General features: G+C 52.1%; 1 protein-coding gene across 2 annotated transcripts in view; it reads right to left on the reverse strand.

Moving 5' to 3' along the window:
• The window catches only part of kirrel3a (kirre like nephrin family adhesion molecule 3a), a 991443-nt gene that overhangs the window by 71186 nt on the left and 897780 nt on the right, over nucleotides 1-22477 (reverse strand). For both annotated transcript variants that reach the window (XM_038778399.1, XM_038778398.1), the window contains exons 11-12: nucleotides 8238-8436; nucleotides 369-476 (exon numbers count right to left, since the gene is read on the reverse strand). In XM_038778399.1, coding sequence (XP_038634327.1) covers nucleotides 369-476; nucleotides 8238-8436 — 307 coding nt within the window. The remainder of the gene's footprint in view (nucleotides 1-368; nucleotides 477-8237; nucleotides 8437-22477) is intronic.

The following is a 22477-nucleotide window of genomic DNA, read 5'->3' on the forward strand; positions in this document are numbered from 1 at the left end:
TCCCCAAGGCCAATATATCCTTCCTGTGGTTACCTAATCTGAACAATACTCCACACGGGGTTCGATCACTGCTCGTAAAACTGAATTGTAACTTTCACTCCTTCATAATCCAACCCTCTTGAGCCTTTTGATTACTTTTTGTACCTGCCCAGTAGTTATAAATGGTTTATATTCTTGGGCTCCTACAGCCACAGTTCTTGGGTTCACATTATTTCTAGAATATGATGATTTTTGGGTATAATGTAGTTGCCCTCACACTACCCACACTGAATTCTGTCTTGTCAGAGATTTGCCCTGACACTTAACGCCTGGGTTGGATTTCTTTAACTCTTCAATATAAGAAGCTCCCATTCCACACAGGCACTTACTTCTCTGGGAACGCGAGCAGCAGATGACTGTAATGGTTGCCAAGACGACAACAAATGCCACTCCAGCTCCAACGGCCACACCGATGACGACAGCCAGTGAGAGCGCCTCTGTGGAAAAGAAGAAGAGGCCACATCAGAATCAGCAGAGCGAGGGTGACCAATGGCTGTCCAATTACGCCCTCTGTGAGGTGCAAAAGTGCAATCAAAGCAGGCTTTGGCTGACCATTTGAAGATGGTGCGTTTAGATCCTATTTCCCAGGCTTTATGAGGACTGTTCAGGGTCCCAAGATGGTGAACAGGAAGCACATACACATTTCTGCCTTTGAATGCTAAATTGGGTAAGGCTGAATAAGAGGCATGCTTTACACAGGCCTAAAGCCAGTATTGAGGGGCACTTCCTCCAACCCTCACAAATAGTCTGCTCCTTTTGTCCAGTTCTATGATGATAGAATCCACAGCCTAATGTGTAGGGACCTCCAGATCTCACCATTCTGGCCAAGGTTACTTGCCATTCACCCTACCCCAGAACCAGCCCTTCCTTCAACAGCCAAAAATGGATACTCCTGAATTTCTAGACAGTGGGTATGAGTAAGGAGTCTGGTTCATCTGGAACTTACATAGGCTATCACAGGACCGCTTCAAGTTATTTTATAATCAGGTAGGAAATTGTGGGACAACGCCAGGGATTTCAGTCCTTCCCACCAAACGTCAAAATTCCTAAAATTAGCTCTTCAAGGCAGATTTCTAGATCCTGATAATACAGACATAGGGCAAAGCATGTAATGAGAAGACAATTGAAGAAAATAAAAAGGCAGAATGTAGTGAAAAGGCATCGAAAAAGATGTGTAGAAATCTTGCAAGATCACTTCCTCACGAGACCCGAGACAGCGAATGTGGGCAACCTAATCAACCCAGAGTACATGACAACATAATCTGTTCCTACAGATCATCTGACATTCATTTTCAAACTGGGGTCACTGGATACCAGTTTGGGGTGGGATCCCTGGCTGATGTTTCTGTTTTTTGACCTGGGAGAGGCTGAGATGATAAAGCTCAGTCGAATTGTGAGAAAAAACGTTTTCCGTATGGGTGGTTGGGATCTGGAAAGCATTGCCTGGAAGTGTGGTGAAGGCAGTTTCAGTGATTGCATTCAAGAGGCCGTGAGATGGTTACTTGAATAGAAAACATTCTCAGGAGATAAGGCAAGGGAATGGCACTGAGGGAAGATGCCCGTTTAGAGAGATGCCGCAGACACAATGGGCCAAAATGGCCTCCTTTTGTACTGTAACAATTCTGCAATCCTGTGTGGGACCAGACTTCTCGGCTTACCAAGCCATGACAACAGGCCAAGGGCGGGAATCGTCAAATTCCGAGGTGTCAGCGTTGGGAAGGTGGGATAGGTTCAGTATTCATGACTGGTCATTATCAATCACAGCCAGCTGATGGCCCAAGCTTGGAGTGTCACTCCTGCTGCGCAAACTAATTCTTTCAGATCGCCTGTATGAGGGCAGTTTTAGTTTGCACTGAATCAGTGAGATCATCATGCCATGTGGCTGAACTGCATTTTGAAGCCATGCCCCATGAGTGGAACAACCTTTACCTGAGCCATCGCTTAAACCAGTAAATGAAGCCTGGCATCTGTGAAGGTCTGATTCGAAAACAAAGAAAGTTAAATGAGACACAACCGAGAGGTAAGCGAGCTATAAGTCAGATACATATCTGTTATCTGAGCACAAAATGATGGTATCTAAAATAACCCCGCTGATGGAATTATGTACAATGATTCATGGATGGAAGGCTTTGGGATTTTCAATTTCAGTTCACAAGTATATTCACTTATTACTGTACCAGAACTGGCTGCACAATCTGCCTGTTAATGAAGATGAGCAGCGAATGGTCATTCAAATAGTTGTCCTGACAATAGGATGGTCCACAGTGCATTCAGCGGGGTGTGGACAGTGGGGAGAGGCAGCGGGTAGTGATGGAGGGAGACAGGGAAACTGGAAATGCAGTCGCAGAGGTCGCCTTTCAGGAAGATTTTGAAGGCAAGGAGAGAGGTGGTTAGGTGATGTGAATGGCCCCTGGGACAGGGTTGGAAGATTGACCCTTCAATGAAGTTGGTAACTACACTCTAAAGCTAGAGGAACAGAGAATTTCTTCAGCCAGAGGGTGGTGAATCTGCGGAATTCTTTGCCGCAGAAGGTTGTCGAGGCCAAATCACTAAAGGACATAGAGTACATAGAACATACAGTGCAGAAGGAGGCCATTCGGCCCATTGAGTCTGCACCGACCCACTTAAGCTCTCATTTCCACCCTATCCCCATAACCCAATAACCCCTCCTAACCTTTTTGGTCACTGAGGGCAATTTATCATGGTCAATCCACCTAACCGTCTTTGGACTGTGGGAGGAAACCGGAGCACCTGGAGGAAACCCACGCAGACATGGGGAGAACGTGCAGACTCTGCACAGACCATGACCCAGCGGGGATTTGAACCTGGGACCCTGGCGCTGTGAAGCCACAGTGCTATCCACTTGTGTTGCCCTTTAAAGTGTCTTTAAGACAGAGATAGATAGATTCTTGATTACTAAGGGGACCAGGGGTTATGGGGAGAAGGCAGGAGAATAGGAATGATAAAAATATCAGCCATGATTGAATGGCGGAGCAGACCTGATGGGCCGAGTGGCCTAATTCTGCTCCTATGTCTTATGGTCTTATGGCCTGTGGGAAGATAGAGCTCAGCTGAATTAGCAAATAGGGTGGGATGAGGTATCTGAGCATGAGAAGGAAGAGCTTGAATTGATACACTGGGGCATAGGGTTCCAGTTGGGGTTGGTTGACGAAAGGGCGATGTGTTTGGGGATTTTGTGGGGCCACAGAGGTTTGGTTCAACTGAACTTCATGCTGGGTGGAAGCAAGGAGGCCACTGAGGAAAGCACTTGACAAAGGCATGGGATTGAGTCAAGATGAAGGGAGAGAAGAAGGGAGAGAAGAAGCTAGAAATTTGGACAGTGGGACACCTTGAGGTGAGCTCATCCACTCTTCAGATCATATTTTTTTTGTTTGCTGTTACGTTTTTGGCAATCTGAGCAAATAACATATGGTGAGGGAATGGGCCATCTGGGCTGGACCTCATGAAGGTTAGATCTCCTTAACCAATTCAATGTAAGGAACAGTGAAGAAGGAAATAGGGTGATTTAGAGTCAACTCCACGCAGACAATGACCCAAGGTTCGAGTTCCTGGCATTGTGTGGCAACAGCGCTTAGCACTATGTCACCTGTTACAAAACTCAAGTGTTTTTATCGCTGGCTGGAAACTAAAATTGCAAATGCGTTTTGTGAGAAACAAGCAGATATATTAAAAAAACATAATATCCACAGATGGGAGCAGATGAATGAACAGGATGAATAGGAACACTCACACAGGATGTATCCGGTGGCCAGGGAGATCCCAGTGAAATGGGATTGACAGAGGTCCTGTTAGAGGGATTTAAATAGTGCTGGTAAGTCACTAATTAGGTAGAAAGTCTGCATCCAAGAATCATAGAATCATAGAATTCACAGTGCAGAAGGAGGCCATTTGGCCCATCGAGTCTGCACCAGCCCTTGGAAAGAGCACTCTACTTAAGCCCAAGCCTCGACCCTATCCTTGGAACCCAATAGCCCCATCTAACTTTTTGGACACAAAGGGGCAATTTAACATGGCCAATCCACCTAACCTGCACATCTTTGGAATGTGGAAGGAAACCGGATCACCTGAAGGAAACTCACGCAGACAGGGGGAGAAAATGCAAACTCCACACAGTCAGTCAGCCGAGGCAGGAATTGAACTTGGGGCCTGGAGCTGTGAGGCAGCAGTGCTGAACACTGTGCCACCGTGCCGCCTTTAGCACACTATGAGCCTGTAGACCACAGCATAAATCAGTAGGTTAGAGGTAACTTGATAGAGAGGTCGAGAGAGGACTTGATATGGAGGCAGTGACAGGCTGAGAAGAATGCCTTAACAAAAATTGGCAATGGCAATACACACTGGCCATGGTAGTTGGCTGGTTGGAATCAAAGAAACCCGACAGTGCAGAAGGAGCCCATTCAACACATCATGTCTGCACTGACCCTCCGAAAGAGCACTGTACCCAGATCCACTCCCTCATCTATTTCCATAACCTAACCTGCATATCAAGGGGCAATTTAGCATGGCCAATCTACCTAACCTGCATATTTGTGGACTGTGGGAGGAAACCGGAGCACCTGGAGGAAACATGCAATCTCTGCACAGTCACAAATGCCAGAATTGAACCCAGGTCCTTGGCTGTGTGAGACAGTAGTGCTAACCACTGTGCCACTGGGCTGGATCCTTCGATTCTGCGGCAATGTCCGCAGGATCCGTCTGGTCTTCCGAATAGAAAGTTGGCCCGCGCCCGCACTGTTCATCCGACCGGTGAGGGGCTAGAAGCCATGCCGCATAAAGCCCCGGCTTTACCTGCGGTTACAGCCGCAGAATGGCCAGGTCCGTTGCCACGCATGCGCATGGTGGGGGCCTGCAGTGGCCTGCAGCGGCCGCACCGTACAGCATGCCACCGGCCGCGCACGGACCCAGCTTGCCAAAACCTGCCCCTTTACCCCCCTCGTCACCCCTGGACCGGCCCCCACATGCCCCCCCAGCGCCTGCTGAAGCCCGCCCTGCCAGCAGCACGGCTCCCCCCCCCCAAACTATGGCAGTGCAGGACACAGTTAGAGAATTTACAGTGCAGAAGGAGGCCATTCGGCCCACCGAGTCTGCACCGACTCTTGGAAAGAGCACCCTTCCCAAGGTCAACACATTCACCCTATCCCCATAACCCAGTAACCCCACCCAACACTAAGGGCAATTTTGGACACTAAGGGCAATTTATCATGGCCAATCCACTTAACTTGCACATCTGTGGACTGTGCGAGGAAACCGGAGCACCCGGAGGAAACCCACGCATACACGGGGAAGATGTACAGACTCCGCACAGACAGTGACTCAAGCCGGGAATCGAACCTGGGACCCTGGAGCTGTGAAGCAATTGTGCTCCTAACAATGCTATCGTGCTGCCAGCAGCCGCCACGCGAGGTCCCCGAAAATTGTGAGGACGTGCGACCGACGCCGTCCGGGACTCGGCCCATTGGGGGCAGACCACCGGGGGAGAGCCTCAGCTGACATCCTGAGGCCATCCCAATGGCGTATAGGGGGTCCTTGAGTGCCTTGTGGTGGGTCAAAGTAGCATTTAATGAATTCACAAAAAGTCTGAAAGAAACCTGGAAAACTTGTAACAAAACTGTAGTGTGTGGAGGTGAAAGCTGGATTAGAAAGGGTGGAAGACTGGGAGGTTGAAGGGATGGAGAAGGCAGGAGGATGGGCTTCAATGTGTAAACAATCTACAATCCCTTAATGTTTAGAGCCAGAGAAAGGTGTTGTCTGAAGGGTAAATAGACATTTCACTCTTAGAGCTCACCATACTATGAGTTTGTGGATTGGGAGTGGCCATATTGTACACGATGGTAACGCTATTGCTGGCAAAGGAAACCAAGCATTTCTGACAAGGACAGCTTTTGTTTACCATTCCTCATTGCCCTTGAATGAGTGGCTTGCTGGGCTATTTCAGAGGGGAGGTAAGAGCCAAGCACATATGAAGTCACATGTAGGCCAGGCCAGGTAAGGTCAGCAGATTTCCTTCCCTAAAGGATGTTAGTGAACCAGATGGGTTTGTACAACATCCACCCGCAGTCACTGTTACTGATACTAGCTTTCAATTCCGAATTTGAATTCAATTAAATTTAAATTGCACCACCTGCTGTGGTGGGATTTGAACTCAGGTCCCGAGAGCATTAGCCTGGGCCTCTGGATTACTAGTCCAGTGACATTTACCATTACCCCACCTTCTTCTCCACAGTCTCTGCTCTTTGGCTCACAAGAAGGGGCCTCTCTTTGTTGAGGGGTTTGCGAGACCGCCTAATCATTGGTGAGGACTTGGTACATATAATTTGGATAGCCATGATGTGGAGATGCCGGCATTGGACTGGGGTGAGCACAGGAAGAAGTCTTACAATACCAGGTTAAAGTCCAACAGGTTTGTTTCAAACACGAGCTTTCAGAGCACTGCTCCTCAGGTGAATGAAAAGGTATTTTCCAGAAACATATATATAGACAATGTCAAAGATGTCTGGCATCTTTGAATTTGTCTATATATATGTTTCTGGAACATACCTCTTCATTCACCTGAGGAAAGAGCAGTGCTACGAAAGCTAGTGTTTGAAACAAACTTGTTGGAATTTAACCTGGTGTTGTAAGACTTCTTACTATAATTTGGATGGTATAGTTTGGGTTGTGGACTGCAGAACATAAAGTTGGGAGTCACCAGCAATTGAGTTTGGGGATAGGTCCAGAATGGCTGAAAGGATGAGAAGTAAGCACAAAAATGCCAATCGGGAAGAGGAAGAAATGGTAGCATTTGACCCTAATGTAGATGGTGAGCTTGGCAATGTAGAGACCATGGGCGGGATTCTCCGACCCCCCGCCGGGCTTGGGAATCGGCCGGGGTTGGGGGTGAATTCCGCCCCCGCCGGCTGCCGAATTCTCCAGCGCCGGAGATTTGGCGGGGGTGGGAATCGCGCCGCGCTGGTCGGCGCCCCCCCCTCCCCCCCGGCGATTCTCCAGCCCGCGATGGGCCGAGTGGCCTCCCGTTTTGGGCTAGTCCCGCCGGCAAATACCTGGTGTAACATACGCCGGCGGGACCTGGCTGCGCGGGCGGCCTTCGGGGTCCTCGGGGTGGGGGAGTGCGGGGGGGGGGGGGGGGGGGGGGGGGCGCGGGGGGATCTGGCCTGAGAGGTGCCCCCACGATGGCCTGGCCCGCGATCGAGACCCACCGATCTGCGGTCAGGCCTATGCCGTGGGGGAACTCTATATTTCCGCACTGGCGGCTGTACCGGTCCGCCATGGCCGGTGCGGAGACAAATCCCTCTGCGCAATTGCCATTAATTTCCGCTGAGGTTTTCCTCATTGTCCACAAGAACTTCAGGAGCTTCACTGAGAGCCTGGGGAAATGCAGAACTTTCAACATTGTGGGAGCCCATATGAATATTTAACTCGATGTTCCCAAATGCGGATGAGGTGTTGGGGACGGGATTCGCTCAGCCCGATGCCGGGCCGGAGAATCACCGCCAATCGCGCCATGCCGCCCCGATGCCAGGACGCGATTCTTCGCAGAGCTGAGAATCGGCGCCATTGGCACCGGCGTGGTTGGCACGGCGCCGGTCGGGGATGGGCCAAGCGGCCATCATAAAAAACCCGAGTCCCACCGCCGCCATTCACACCTGCTCTCAGCCGGCGGGACCTCGGCGTGGAAGGGTCCGGTGTCGGCCTGTGGGTGGGGGGTGGGGTCCAACCCCGGGGGGGCCTCCGATGTGGCCTGGCCCACGATCGGGGCCCACTGATCGGTGGGCCGGCCTCTCTGTCTGGGTGGCTCCTTTCTTCCGTGCCGGCCCCCGTAGCCGTGCGCCATGTTACGTCGGAGCCGGAGCGGAGAAGGGAGCCACTGCGCATGCCTAGACCCCGCGGCGCCCTGTTCACGCCAGGGTGAGCAGCTGGAGTGGTGTAGGTCGCTCCAGTGCTATACTGGCCCCCTGTAGGGGCCAGAATTGCTGATCCTGAGGCCGTGTTGATGCCATCATAAAATGCAACGGCATTTCCGACAGCGGGAAACATTTACCCTCAGGATCACAGAATCCCGCCCTATATGTAGCGTGTGATGTAAGGGAAAGAAAAGAGGATTTGAAGTAGACAGGCAAACTCAGCTGTGGGTTGAATATGTCACGGGCAGTAGCTAATAGTTTTCTTGCAAGACCCACCTTGTTCTTTCAAGCGAATAATTTCTGTATCGGAACCAAAGCTGTTCCAAGCTGTGCAGTTGTAAATTGTCTGGAAGTCTGCACGCACGATGTTACTGATGGTCAGTGTGGAGATCACCCCTTCTTCCATGCTCACTGTCTCCACTGTATAACGTCCTGAAGTCCCTGATTCCAGAACATTCTCCTTCCATGACCAGGCCTGTGTGTATCCAGTTGAAGAAGAGAGAGATTAGATTATCAACTGCTTTTTGAGACCATCAGGCATGCCATTAAAACTTCCAGAATGCCATACGTGTCAAAGGAGCTGTAATTATATTTAATAAGTTGTGAAGTTTGGGCAGCACGGTAGCACAGTGGTTAGCATTGTGGCTTCTCAGCGCCAGGGTCCCAGGTTCGATTCCCCACTGGGTCACTGTCTGTGCGGAGTTTGCACGTTCTCCCCGTGTCTGCGTGGGTTTCCTCCGGGTGCTCCGGTTTCCTCCCAGTCCAAAGACTTGCAGGTTAGGTGGATTGACCATGCTAAATTGCCAAGAGTGCCCAAAAAGGTTAGGAGGGGTTATTGGGTTAAGGGGATAGGGTGGAAGTGAGGGTTTACATGGGTCGGTGCAGACTCGATGGGCCGAATGGCCTCCTTCTGCATTGTAGGTTCTACATTCTATTTGAATAGAAATAAAACATTTTTTTTAAAGTGCTTTGGAGCACCGTACGTTGGGAAAGGCATCCTAAAAACTCACATACCCTTTTCTGAGTGCAACTATGCAAAAGTCAGCCTAAACCTTAGCTAGGATTCTCTTTGGCAACAATGGGAATACATAATTGGAGATTAATTTCCATGCAGGAGGACCATACATGTGGATAATCCCATCCTAAAGACTAAATTGTCTGAGATAGTTTTCCTGCTTGAGAAAGGCACTTTTGGTGGTGTCTCTCCTCCCCACCAGTAATCGTACCAACTGGTATCAGATTATCATGTCTGTTCCTCCATCAACGATTGGCTCCGGTTTCAAGTGACAAAGAGAAATACAAAAAAATAATTCTGACTGGTTCCTGATTCATTGCTGGTAGTGACCCCTGAGGTGATGCATAGGTTGGACATCATGTTTAGCTGCCTTGCATGTGCCACTTGTTCGGATGAAATGCAGGCATGAAAAGGAAAATAAATAAGTGGGGAATGTGCAATTTGTTCATTTGAGCTTCCAGCAGCAATCATGCTCACTGGGATTCTAATCACTGCATTCAGCTACAAATGCCCAAAGCCCTGGAATCATGAAAGGGAAATTGTGCTTGACAAATCTTTGATGATGTAACAAGCACAGCCGATAAAGGCTGAACCAGTAGACTTATTGCATTCAGATTTTCAAAAGGAATTTGATAAATTATAAAAGTTTACTGCAGGAGGTACAACCTAATAGTGTTGAGGATAATATATTAGAATAGATAAAAAATGGGATAGCCAACAGGAAATAGAGAGTTGGGATAAATGGGTAAGTTTCAGGTTGACAAGTGTAGCGAACACAGTGCCACTGGGATTAATACTGGTCCCTCAACTATTTACAGTCTATGGGCTTGACTCAGCCAAATGGGAACAAAATCCCATAGTGAGTGCGTTTAGCCACATGGTTTCCGGTGCTCACAGCACCGAGAAGCACATGGTTATTTAATGCAACTTGCGTTGTAAAAGGGGGCTCAGTCGCACATAGCCGAGGCCGCATATTGCCCCACTTTATACACTGGGGAGCTCCGCTCACTGCAACTCCCCAGTATAGTGAGAGAATTGGCGTCCTAATCACAGAGGCGCCCAAAGGCTAACTGTCTCTCTGATGTGCAGATTTGTCAAAAGGTGATCCCGCCCATTGTGGTTGTGATTTACATTGCGATGTTTCGCGAGATCGCGTTTGATCTTGCGAGGCGTTACGAGCCGGCTAGATCACAGAAGCGGAGTCTCCTAGCTTTCATCAGCCACGCTGCGCCACAGCGAGCTGCTTTTCCAGTGCAGCATGGCAATTGGATCGCACCCAATATTAATGTTTTGGATGAAGAGACCGAACGTAACATAGTCAAACTTGCTGAAAATACAGAGGTATGTAAGAAGGCAAGTTGTGAGGAGGACATAAAGAGCTAAAGGATGGGATTCTCTGTCCAGCAACGCACTGATCGCAAATCGCGGAGAATTGAGCGTCACCCGAAAATTGAGGTCAGTGTCTGGTGCTCAGTGGAATGCCATGCTCCGGCGCCTTGATAGCGGCATGAATGTGCTCCACGCCCCACGCTGGCTTGAGCATGCGAATTGTTCAGTTACAGCCATTATCATATCATTAACAGGCCCGACCCGGTATTCTCTGCCTTTCCACGATGCTCCGTCTCTGCTAGACAGAAGTGACGTCAGCGTGGTTCACCTGTGGTATTTTAAAATGAGTACCATGTGCCGTGGATGCTGAGGGCGTGGGAGGATGTAAGCCAAGTTTCCAAAGGAGCAACCATGGGCAGCAACTTGTGCTTCTGGCTGGGGGGGGGGGGCCGGCGTCTGCCAGGGCGAGTAGTGGGGGGTGACCAGGGATGGGCTGTGGGCCTGGGGTGGTACCACTGGGGTATGGGTGAGGACACCCGCTCCTGGTGGCCGCCCTGAACTTCTATGCCACGGCGTCCTCCCAGGTGCCAAGTAGGGACCTATCTGGGATGCCTTAGACCTCTGTGCACAGGTGCATCCATGCCGTAATGGATTCCCTGTATGCCCAAGCGCCACAGTACATTGCCTTCGGTGTGTGTGTGATGAGCACCAGATAGTGCCCCATGAGCCTCTTCATGAAAGTGCCCAACCAGGGTGAGTGTCTCTGGGATGGTGGAAGGTGACGAGAGGTCGGCGTCGTCCCTGGACATGTGTTCCGGGGTGTTGCGAGGTTGTGGCTGGGGGTGAGGGTGAGGGGCCCCGGACAGGCCCGCCTCATCGACTGGTCAGTTGTGGAATTGCGGCTGGGGGGGGGGGGGGGGGGGGTGCAGACACCGTCCGGATACTCATCGTCTGGTAGTGACCCTGCAAGTCACAAAACATGACGCATGGTAAGATCGTGGGTAGGCCTGGTGTGGAAGAGAGGGGTGACTCACGTGCCATAGGGACATCGCAATGTATTGAGGGCTTACTTGGTTGTGCCATAATGAAATCTGCATCTGCAACTGCCTGCTCCCGTCGACCAACCCCATCGCCCTGAACTCTGAAAGGGGGAGGGGCCGCCTGTCTTTTCCTGCTCCCTGATGTTGTGGGCCACCTTCTACATGGGAGACAGATAATGCACATTGTGAGACACTCGAACATGGGCAGCGCAGGTGGTTCGCGGTGGGTGACTGGTGCGTGCGGGGCACGTGGCCATGGCGGGAGGTATGGGTGTTGGCATGTGGTGCAGGGTGGGGTGCAAGAGGGCTGCGGGCGAGTGGGGTGTGGTGGCCTTCTGGGGGAGCAGGGGATGAGGGGTGTGATGTGGGGGTGTGGGACGGTGATGGTGCCAGGTGGCGCAGAGGTGGTGGCCGGCCCACCATGTCTGGGCTGCGGGGTTGCTCATCCTAACCCAGATTGCCTACCAGTACACCTGGATGGGTCACATGGGGATGGGGGGGGGCGGGGGGGGATGCTGCCAGGATCATGAGGTGGTCAATCATACGGGCCACTCTGAGGACGTTCTGCAGCTTTTTCTGGCATTTATGCCCGGTCCTGGCAGTGGGGCCCACGGCGCTCATGGCCTCTGCCACCTGCACCCAGGCCGGGTTCGCATCATGGGTAGTGATGTACCATCGATTGCACGCGAGGCGAGTGATTTACCAAAGTCTGGCTTTAATTAACTAGAACACAGCTCTGCGATCGTCTACAGTGGAAAGGGACGATCGTCAGGTGTTTGAGCATTTATACCTCGTTAATAGAGGCGTGGTCAACTCAGCCTCTCGGCCAATCGGTCGAGAGGCACATGACCGACCAGGGCCAATGGTAAGCCGACGTTCTGGCCCAATGGCAGACGAGTATGCAGATCATATCATCACATTCACCCCTTACGGAGAAGGAAGGCGGGGGGGGGGGGGGGGGGTGTGTGAACGAGACCCAGGGTCGGGGGGGGGGGGGAGAACTGATGATATGAGTAGCCGTCGGGAGAATAATATTCTCTCCGTACCCTTATCGAATTTGGGGGCTTGCCACTGGCCCAGACATAACAATATTTACAAAAGAAAGTCCATGGGGCTGTAGAACTCTAGAAGGATTCGATCAGTCTTTTGGTGGTCCTTGACGTCCTGGCCGAGCGCCGTAGTGGAGGAGTTGTCGTCGGATCGGCTGATGGTCCTGCTGATGTCCTGGAGTCCGGGAGCGATAGACTTCGAGTAGTCTCCGTCACCTGAGCTGGCCGCGGAGACGCCATGGATGAGGGATGGGGAAGCTGAGTGGGGTGCTGGGGTGAAAAAGGGGAGGGGGGGTCTGTGGTGGGGGGGGGCCGCACGCCGGCGGGTGCCAGGTCCCGGAGGGAGACCGTGTCCTGCCGACCGTCGGGGTACTCCACATACGCGTACTGCGGGTTAGCGTGGAGTAACTGGACATGCTCCACCAACGGGTCGGACTTGTGCACCCGCACATGCTTCCGGAGCAAGATGGGCCCGGGGGTGACCAGCCACGTCGGGAGAGGGGATCTGGAGGACGACTTCCTGGGGAAAACAAGAAGACGCTCATGGGGTGTCTGATTAGTTGCAGTACAGAGGAGTGAGCGGATAGAGTGCAGTGCATCGGGGAGCACCTCTTGCCATCGGGAAATAGGGAGATTTCTAGACCGGAGGGCCAGTAGTATGGTCTTCCAGATGGTACCATTCTCCCGCTCGACCTGTCCGTTACCCCGGGGGTTATAGCTGGTCGTCCTGCTAGAGACGATGCCCCTGTCGAGCAGGAATTGACGCAGCTCGTCGCTCATAAATGAGGACCCCCGATCGCTGTGAATGTACGCGGGGTAGCCGAACAGTGAGAAGATGGAGAGTAGGGCCTTAATGACGGTCGATGTGGTCATGTCGGGACAGGGAATGGCGAAGGGGAAGCGGGAGTGTTCGTCGATAACCGCCAGGAAGTAAATGTTGCGGTTGTTAGAGGGAAGGGACCCCTTGAAGTCAATGCTAAGACGTTCAAAGGGGCGGGATGCTTTGATCAGGTGTGCGCGCTCGGGGAGGTAGAAGTGCGGTTTGCACTCGGCGCAGATGTGGCAGTCACGGGTTACTGACCTGACTTCCTCGATGGAGTAGGGCAGGTTGCGGGCCTTAATGAAGTGGTGTAGGCGGGTCACCCCTGGATGGCAGAGGTCTGCATGGAGGGAGCGGAGGCGGTCTATCTGCGCGCTGGCGCAGGTACCGCGGGACAGGGCATCAGGAGGCTCATTGAGCTTCCCAGGACGATACAAGATATCATAGTTGTACGTGGACAACTCGATCCGCCACCGTAAAATCTTGTCATTTTTTATCTTGCCCCTTTGTGCATTATCAAACATGAAGGCGACTGACCGTTGGTCTGTGAGGAGGGTAAACCTCCTGCCGGCCAAATAGTGCCTCTAATGTCGCACCGCTTCGACTATGGCCTGGGCTTCCTTTTCCACCGAGGGGTGGCGGAGTTCGGAAGCCTGGAGAGTTCTGGAGAAGAAGGCCACGGGTCTGCCCGCTTGGTTCAGGGTGGCCGCCAGAGCTACTTCTGATGCGTCGCTCTCGACCTGGAAGGGGAGGGCCTCGTCGATGGCGCGCAACGTGGCCTTTGCGATGTCCGCTTTGATGCGGCTAAAGGCCTGGCAGGCCTCCGTCGACGGCGGGAAGGTCGTGGTTTGCATGAGGGGACGGGCCTTGTCCGCGTAGTTGGGAACCCATTGAGCGTAGTATGCGAAAATCCCCAGGCAGCGTTTGAGGGATTTGGGGGTATTGTGGAGCGGGAGTTCCATCAGGGGGCGCATGCGTTCGGGATCGGGGCCTATCACTCCGTTACGCACTACGTAGCCGAGGATGGGTAGGCGGTCGGTGCTGAACACGCATTTATCCTTATTGTATGTGAGGTTAAGGAGTTTTGCGGTTTGGAGGAATTTCTGGAGGTTGGCGTCATGGTCCGGCTGGTCGTGGCCGCAGATGGTGACATTATCAAGATACGGGAAGGTAGCCTGTAATCCGTACTTGTCGACCATTTGGTCCATCTCTCGTTGGAAGACCGAGACCCCATTTGTGACACCAAACGGAACCCTAAGGAAGTGGTAGAGGCGCCCGTCAGCCTCGAACGCGGTGTACAGTCGGTCACTCGCGCGGATGGGGAGCTGGTGGTAAGCGGACTTAAGGTCCACAGTTGAGAAGACCTTGTATGTCGCGATCTCGTTTACCATGGTAGAAATACGGGGAAGAGGATACGCGTCCAGTTGCGTAAACCGATTGATGGTTTGGCTATAATCGATGACCATCCGGTTTTTCTCCCCCGTCCGGACCACCAGCACTTGGGCTCGCCAGGGACTGTTGCTGGCCTCGATGACCCCTTCCGTCAGCAACCTCTGGACCTCGGACCTGATGAAGGATCGGTCCTGGGCGCTGTACCGTCTGCTCCGTGTGGCGACGGGTTTGCAATCGGGGGTGAGGTTAGCAAACAGGGAGGGAGGGTCCACTTTGAGGGACGCGAGGTTGCAGACAGTGAGGGGGCGTATAGGGCCACCGAATTGAAAGGTCAAGCTCTGCAGGTTGCACTGGAAGTCCAGTCCTAGGAGTGCCGGTGCGCAAAGGTCAGGGAGGACAAGGAATTTATAATTTTTAAAAACCTTCCCTTGGACCGTGAGGTCCGCGATGCAGCACCCGGTGATGTGGATGGAATGCGAACCTGAGGCTAAACCGATTTTGCGTGTTACGGGATGGACAGGGAGCGCGCAGCGTCTTACCGTGTCAGGGTGAACGAAGCTTTCCGTGCTCCCGGAGTCCAGCAGGCAGTCCGTCTCGTGGCCGTTGAGATGGATCAGCGTAGTCGTTTTGGCGAGCGTACGTGGATGAATCAGCTTTAAACAAGGTTCTACTTGGACTTACTTGCAGCTGGAGCTTGTTAATTAGTTAATTGCATTAGGCCAGTTTTTAGAAGCTAGAGTCACAGTATAAATAGGGGCTAGATACAGTGCAGACTTTGTTTGCACTGAGTGCTGAGCTTGTGGCATTTGAGTGCTACAGTGAGAGTTTGGTGACTGAGGGAGTTAGGTGAGGAGGGAGTAAGGTACTCCTTTCATTTAATTTCCTATATTTATCAAAGAGCGTGAAGGGAACCAGGAGTTTAGAGTACAGCTGACTGGGAGCAGAGCCGGAGGGCGGAGGTCCAGTTGGTCCACAGGGCAGCTAATTCTGTAAAGTAAGAGGGGATGGAGGCTAGGGCAGTTGCATGCTCCTCCTGTAGGATGTGGGTGGTGAGGGATACCACTGGTGTCCCCGCTGACTATACCTGCGGGAAGTGCACCCAACTCCAGCTCCTCAGAGACCGTGTTAAGGTACTGGAGCTGGAGCTGGATGAACTTCGGATCATCCGGGAGGCAGAGGGGGTCATAGAGAAGAGTTACAGGGAGGTAGCCACACCAAAGGTACTGGACAAAAGTAGCTGGGTTACAGTCAGGGGAAAGAAAACTAACAGGCAGACAGTGCAGGGATCCCTCGTGGCCATTCCCCTTCAAAACAAGTATACCGTTTTGGATGCTGTTGGGGGGGATGACCTACCGGGGGAAGGCCCCAGCGGCCAGGTCTCTGGCACTGAGTCTGGCTCTGGGGCTCAGAAGGGAAGGGGGGAGCATAGAAAAGCAATAGTAATAGGAGATTCAATGGTTAGGGGAATAGATAGGAGATTCTGTGGTCGCGAGCGAGACTCCCGAAAGGTATGTTGCCTCCCGGGTGCCAGGGCCAGGGATGTCTCTGATCGTGTCTTCAGGATCCTGAAGGGGGAGGGTGAGCAGCCAGAAGTCGTGGTGCACATTGGTACCAACGATGTAGGTAGGAAAAAGGGTGTGGAGGTAATAAACAAGTTTAGGGAGTTAGGCTGGAAGTTAAGGGCCAGGACAGACAGAGTTGTCATCTCTGGTTTGTTGCCGGTGCCACGTGATAGCGAGGCTAGGAATAGGGAGAGAGTGCAGTTGAACACGTGGCTGCAGGAATGGTGTAGGAGGGAGGGCTTCAGGTATTTGGATAATTGGAGCGCATTCTGGGGAAGGTGGGACCTGTACAAGCAGGACGGGTTGCATCTGAACCAGAGGGGCACCAATATCCTGGGGGGGAGGTTTTCTAGTACTCTTCGGGAGGGTTTAAACTAATTTGGCAGGGGAATGGGAACCGGATCTGTAGTCCAGCAACTAAGGTAGACGATAGTCAGGACGCCAAAGCACGTAGTGATGCAGTGGGGAAGGTAACAATGACAAAGGAGAGTACTTGCAGGCAAGGAGATGGGTTGAAGTGTGTATACTTTAATGCAAGAAGCATCAGGAATAAGGTGGGTGAACTTAAGGCATGGATCGGTACTTGGGACTACGATGTGGTGGCCATCACGGAAACTTGGATAGAAGAGGGCCAGAAATGGTTGTTGGAGGTCCCTGGTTATAGATGTGTCAACAAGATTAGGGAGGGTGGTAAAAGAGGTGGGGGGGTGGCATTGTTAATTAGAGATAGTATAACAGCTGCAGAAAGGCAGTTCGAGGGGGATCTGCCGACTGAGGTAATATGGGTTGAAGTTAGAAATAGGAAAGGAGCAGTCACCTTGTTGGGAGTGTTCTATAGGCCCCCCAATAGCAGCAGAGATGTGGAGGAACAGATTGGGAAACAGATTCTGGAAAGGTGCAGAAGTCACAGGGTAGTAGTCATGGGCGACTTCAACTTCCCAAACATTGAGTGGAAACTCTTTAGATCAAATAGTTTGGATGGGGTAGTGTTTGTGCAGTGTGTCCAGGAAGCTTTTCTAACACAGTATGTAGATTGTCCGACCAGAGGGGAGGCCATATTGGATTTAGTACTTGGTAATGAACCAGGGCAGGTGATAGATTTGTTAGTGGGGGAGCATTTTGGAGGTAGTGACCACAATTCTGTGACTTTCACTTTAGTAATGGAGAGGGATAGGTGCGAGCAACAGGGCAAGGTTTATAATTGGGGGAAGGGTAAATACAATGCTGTCAGACAAGAATTGAAGTGCAGAAGTTGGGAACATAGGCTGTCAGGGAAGGACACAAGTGAAATGTGGAACTTGTTCAAGGATCAGGTACTGCGTGTCTTTGATATGTATGTCCCTGTCAGGCAGGGAAGAGATGGTCAAGTGAGGGAACCATGGTTGACAAGAGAGGTTGAATGTCTTGTTAAGAGGAAGAAGGAGACTTATGTAAGGCTGAAGAAACAAGGTTCAGACAGTGCGCTGGAGGGATACAAGATAGCCAGGAGGGAACTGAAGAAAGGGATTAGGAGAGCTAAGAGAGGGCATGAAAAATCTTTGGCGGGTAGGATCAAGGAAAACCCCAAGGCCTTTTACACATACGTGAGAAATATGAGAATGACTAGAGTGAGAGTAGGTCCGATTAAGGACAGTAGCGGGAGATTGTGTATTGAGTCTGAAGAGATAGGAGAGGTCTTGAACAAGTATTTTTCTTCAGTATTTACAAATGAGAGGGGCCATATTGTTGGAGAGGACAGCGTGAAGCAGACTGATAAGCTTGAGGAGATACTTGTCAGGAAGGAAGATGTGTTGCGCGTTTTGAAAAACTTGAGGATAGACAAGTCCCCCGGGCCTGACGGGATATATCCAAGGATTCTATGGGAAGCAAGAAATGAAATTGCAGAGCCGTTGGCAATGATCTTTTCGTCCTCGCTGTCAACAGGGGTGGTACCAGAGGATTGGAGAGTGGCGAATGTCGTGCCCCTGTTCAAAAAAGGGAATAGGGATAACCCTGGGAATTACAGGCCAGTTAGTCTTACTTCGGTGGTAGGCAAAGTAATGGAAAGGGTACTGAGGGATAGGATTTCTGAGCATCTGGAAAGGCATTGCTTGATTAGGAATAGTCAGCACGGATTTGTGAGGGGTAGGTCTTGCCTTACAAGTCTTATTGAATTCTTTGAGGAGGTGACCAAGCATGTGGATGAAGGTAAAGCAGTGGATGTAGTGTACATGGATTTTAGTAAGGCATTTGATAAGGTTCCCCATGGTAGGCTTATGCAGAAAGTAAGGAGGCATGGGATAGTGGGAAATTTGGCCAGTTGGATAACAAACTGGCTAACCGATAGAAGACAGAGAGTTGTGGTGGATGGCAAATATTCAGCCTGGAGCCCAGTTATCAGTGGCGTACCGCAGGGATCAGTTCTGGGTCCTCTGCTGTTTGTGATTTTCATTAACGACTTGGATGAGGGAGTTGAAGGGTGGGTCAGTAAATTTGCAGATGATACGAAGATTGGTGGAGTTGTGGATAGTGAGGAGGGCTGTTGTCGGCTTCAAAGAGACATAGATAGAATGCAGAGCTGGGCTGAGAAGTGGCAGATGGAGTTTAACCCTGACAAGTGTGAGGTTGTCCATTTTGGAAGGACAAATCTGAATGCGGAATACAGGGTTAATGGTAGGGTTCTTGGCAATGTGGAGGAGCAGAGAGATCTTGGGGTCTATGTTCATTGTTCTTTGAAAGTTGCCACTCAAGTGGATAGAGCTGTGAAGAAGGCCTATGGTGTGCTAGCGTTCATTAGCAGAGGGATTGAATTTAAGAGCCGTGAGGTGATGATGCAGCTGTACAAAACCTTGGTCAGGCCACATTTGGAGTACTGTGTGCAGTTCTGGTCACCTCATTTTAGGAAGGATGTGGAAGCTTTGGAAAAGGTGCAAAGGAGATTTACCAGGATGTTGCCTGGAATGGAGAGTAGGTCATACGAGGAAAGATTGAGGGTGCTAGGCCTTTTCTCATTAGAACGGAGAAGGATGAGGGGCGACTTAATAGAGGTTTATAAGATGATCAGGGGAATAGATAGAGTAGACAGTCAGAGACTTTTTCCCCGGGTGGAACACACCATTACAAGAGGACATAAATTTAAGATAAATGGTGGAAGATATAGAGGGGATGTCAGAGGTAGGTTCTTTACCCAGAGAGTAGTGGGGGCATGGAATGCACTGCCTGTGGTAGTAGTTGAGTCGGAAAATTTATGGACCTTCAAGCGGCTATTGGATAGGTACTTGGATTAGGGTAGAATAAGGGAGTGTAGGTTAACTTCTTAAGGGCAGCACGGTAGCATTGTGGATAGCACAATTGCTTCACAGCTCCAGGGTCCCAAGTTCGATTTCGACTTGGGTCACTGTCTGTGTGGAGTCTGCACATCCTCCCCGTGACTGCGTGGGTTTCCTCCGGGTACTCCGGTTTCCTCCCACAGTCCAAAGATGTGCAGGTTGGGTGGATTGGCCATGACAAATTGTCCAAAATTCTATGATTAACCTAGGACAAAGGTTCGGCGCAACATCGTGGGCCGAAGGGCCTGTTCTGTGCTGTATTTCTCTATACTCTATACTCTAAACTGGTCGAGTTGAACGGCCGTGAGCCGTGGAGAAAATCCGTCGTCGCCGTCCGAGTCGATGCTGGAGGGACCTTGCGTGGCAGATCTGGAAGTCGGTGGCCAGGATCCATATGTGAGGTGAACGGCCGCGAGCCGTGGAGAAAATCCGTCGTCGCTGTCCGATTCGATGCTGGAGGGACCTTGCGTGGCAGATCTGGAAGTCGGTGGCCAGGATCCACATGTGAGGTCTGTTCCCCAAGATGGCGGCGCCCAGTATCCGCACGTGGGGTCGGGGCTCCAAGATGGCGGCGCCCAGGACCCGCACGTGGGTTCGGCACCCCAAGATGGCGGAGCCCAAGAAGCCCTCGTGGCCGCTGGTGGCGGAGCTAGCATTGCCGGCGCTGTGAGCTGATGAGGTGAGGCGCGCAGGCCGGCTCCAGGAGGCGAGATGGGTGTAGCAGCTGTGGGGACGCGCAGGCCGACTCCAGGAGGCGAGCCGGCTGTAGCAGCTGTGGGGACGCGCAGGCCGGCTCCAGGAGGTGAGTAACATGCATCAGCTGTGGGGATGCGCAGGCTGGCTCCAGGACGCCGGTTAGGTGCATCAGCTGTGGGGACGCGCAGGCCGGCTCCAGGACGCCGGTTAGGTGCAGCAGCTGCGGGAGGAGGTAAGGCGCGCGGGCCGGGTGCGGGGGGCCGGGGGCAGAGTCGCGCTGCGGGCAGGCAGGGACCGGGAGGGCCCGGAGAGGCGGGCCGGTCGGGCGCCGGGGCCCGGGGGAGGGGGGGAGAAACGTGCGCGGCGGGCAGGCAGAGGCCTGGAGGGGCCGGGGAGGTGCGCTTGTTGGCCGGCGGGGCGTGAGTCGGGAGCGGCTGGAGGGGCCCTGGAGGAGAGAGAGAGGCACACAGGCCGTTTGCAGAGGCTTGGGGGGGGGGGGGGGGGGGGGGGAAGAGTGCTGTGCAGCTTCCAGAAGCGCTGCAGCCAGCGTTTTGGCCTGGCAGACCGTGGAGTAGTGGCCCTTCTTCCCGCAGCTCTTACAGAGGGCGGAGCGGGCTGGGCAGCGCAAGCGAGGGTGTTTAGCGTACCCACAAAAGTAGCAGCGGGGCCCCGCGGATTTATCGGGGCGCCCCGTGGCACAAGCCTGAGGGAGGCCGGGAGCGGCGGGTGGCGGGTGGGAAGCGTGCCAGGAGGAGGCCTGGCCAGGGTCATAGGTGCGAGCGCTTAGATCTGCGACCTCCAGGGAGGCGGAGAGGGTCAGCGTCTCCGTTAAACTGAGTTCGTCTCTTTCCAGCATCCGCTGGCGGATCATGGGAGACAGCATCCCAGCCACGTAAGCGTCTCTGATCAGTAGCTCCATGTGCTCTGTAGCGGACACCGCTACACAGGCGCAACCTCTCCCCAGGGCATAGAGGGCCCGGGCGTATTGGTCTAGAGACTCACCGGGGACCTGCTTTCTGGTGGCCAGCAGATGTCGAGCGAATACCCTGTTGATCGGTTTGATGAATTGTCCTTTTAGCTTTTGTATAGCGTCATCAAAATCCGTTTCCTCTTTGATTATGGCGTAAGCGTCAATACCCACGCTGGAGTGGAGGACGTGCAGCTTCTGTGCCCCGGTGGGGGGGGGTGGTTGTAGATGCTAGGAACCCTTCGAGGCAAGTCAGCCAGAGTTGGAAAAGTTCTGCAGAGTTCGGAGTTTGCGGTCTGATGCGGAGGCATTCGGGCTTGATGTGGAACTCCATCTTCAAAGTCGTAGTTAATTAAATTGATGTACCATCGATTGCACGCGAGGCAAGTGATTTACCAAAGTCTGGCTTTAATTAACAAGAACACAGCTCTGCGATCGTCTACAGTGGAAAGGGACGATCGTCAGGCGTTTGAGCATTTATACCTCGTTAATAGAGGCGTGGTTAACTCAGCCTCTCGGCCAATCGGTCGAGAGGCACATGACCGACCAGGGCCAATGGTAAGCCGACGTTCTGGCCCAATGGCAGACGAGTATGCAGATCATATCATCACAGGTAGCAGCTGCCTTCATAGTCCGGGGAACAGGGCGGTCTGTGTCTCCTCCACGACATCCAGCTATATCTCCAGCTCTGTATATGCAAATCTCGGGACCACTCTCTGGGGTGTCATCTTCGTGGCTGGAATGGGAGTGTGTGGGGACTGGAGCTTATACGCAGCTCCAGCTTGTCAGGCGCTCCAGTGCTAATCCTGACCACAGCGAATTTGATGCCAGCTTGAGATGGAATATTTCCATGTGGCTCGAATGCAGGCACATTTGCATGTCCTGAATTGCTGTGCACCGGCGCCACCATCGGCACCATGGAACACCCACAATTCAGTCCCAGCATCAGCACTTAGTCTCGCATGCGTAGAATACTGCTTAAAGAGTCTGCAAATAGACACAGATAGGATCAGTCACTGAGCCAACATTGGCAGATGAAGGAGAATTTGGGAAAATCTGAGGTTGTCCACCTTGGTATGCCGCATAGTAAAGCAGACTATTATTATATATCATATCAGCTATGATTTTACTGAATGACAGGGTGGGCTCGATGGGCCAAATGGCCGACTCTTGTTGCTAATTCTTATGCTTATTTCAATACCCTCACTAATCCTCTCTGCTTTTCCTCTCTTCTTTCCTTCAAAATTAGCCTTTCCTGTCCTAATATCCCCTTATATGGCACAAAGTTAATTATTTATTTGCGTGATGACCTCACTGTAAAGTGCACTGGAATGCTTT

The sequence above is a fragment of the Scyliorhinus canicula genome, chromosome 19 (assembly GCF_902713615.1).
Source record: "Scyliorhinus canicula chromosome 19, sScyCan1.1, whole genome shotgun sequence".
Classification (NCBI taxonomy): domain Eukaryota; kingdom Metazoa; phylum Chordata; class Chondrichthyes; order Carcharhiniformes; family Scyliorhinidae; genus Scyliorhinus; species Scyliorhinus canicula.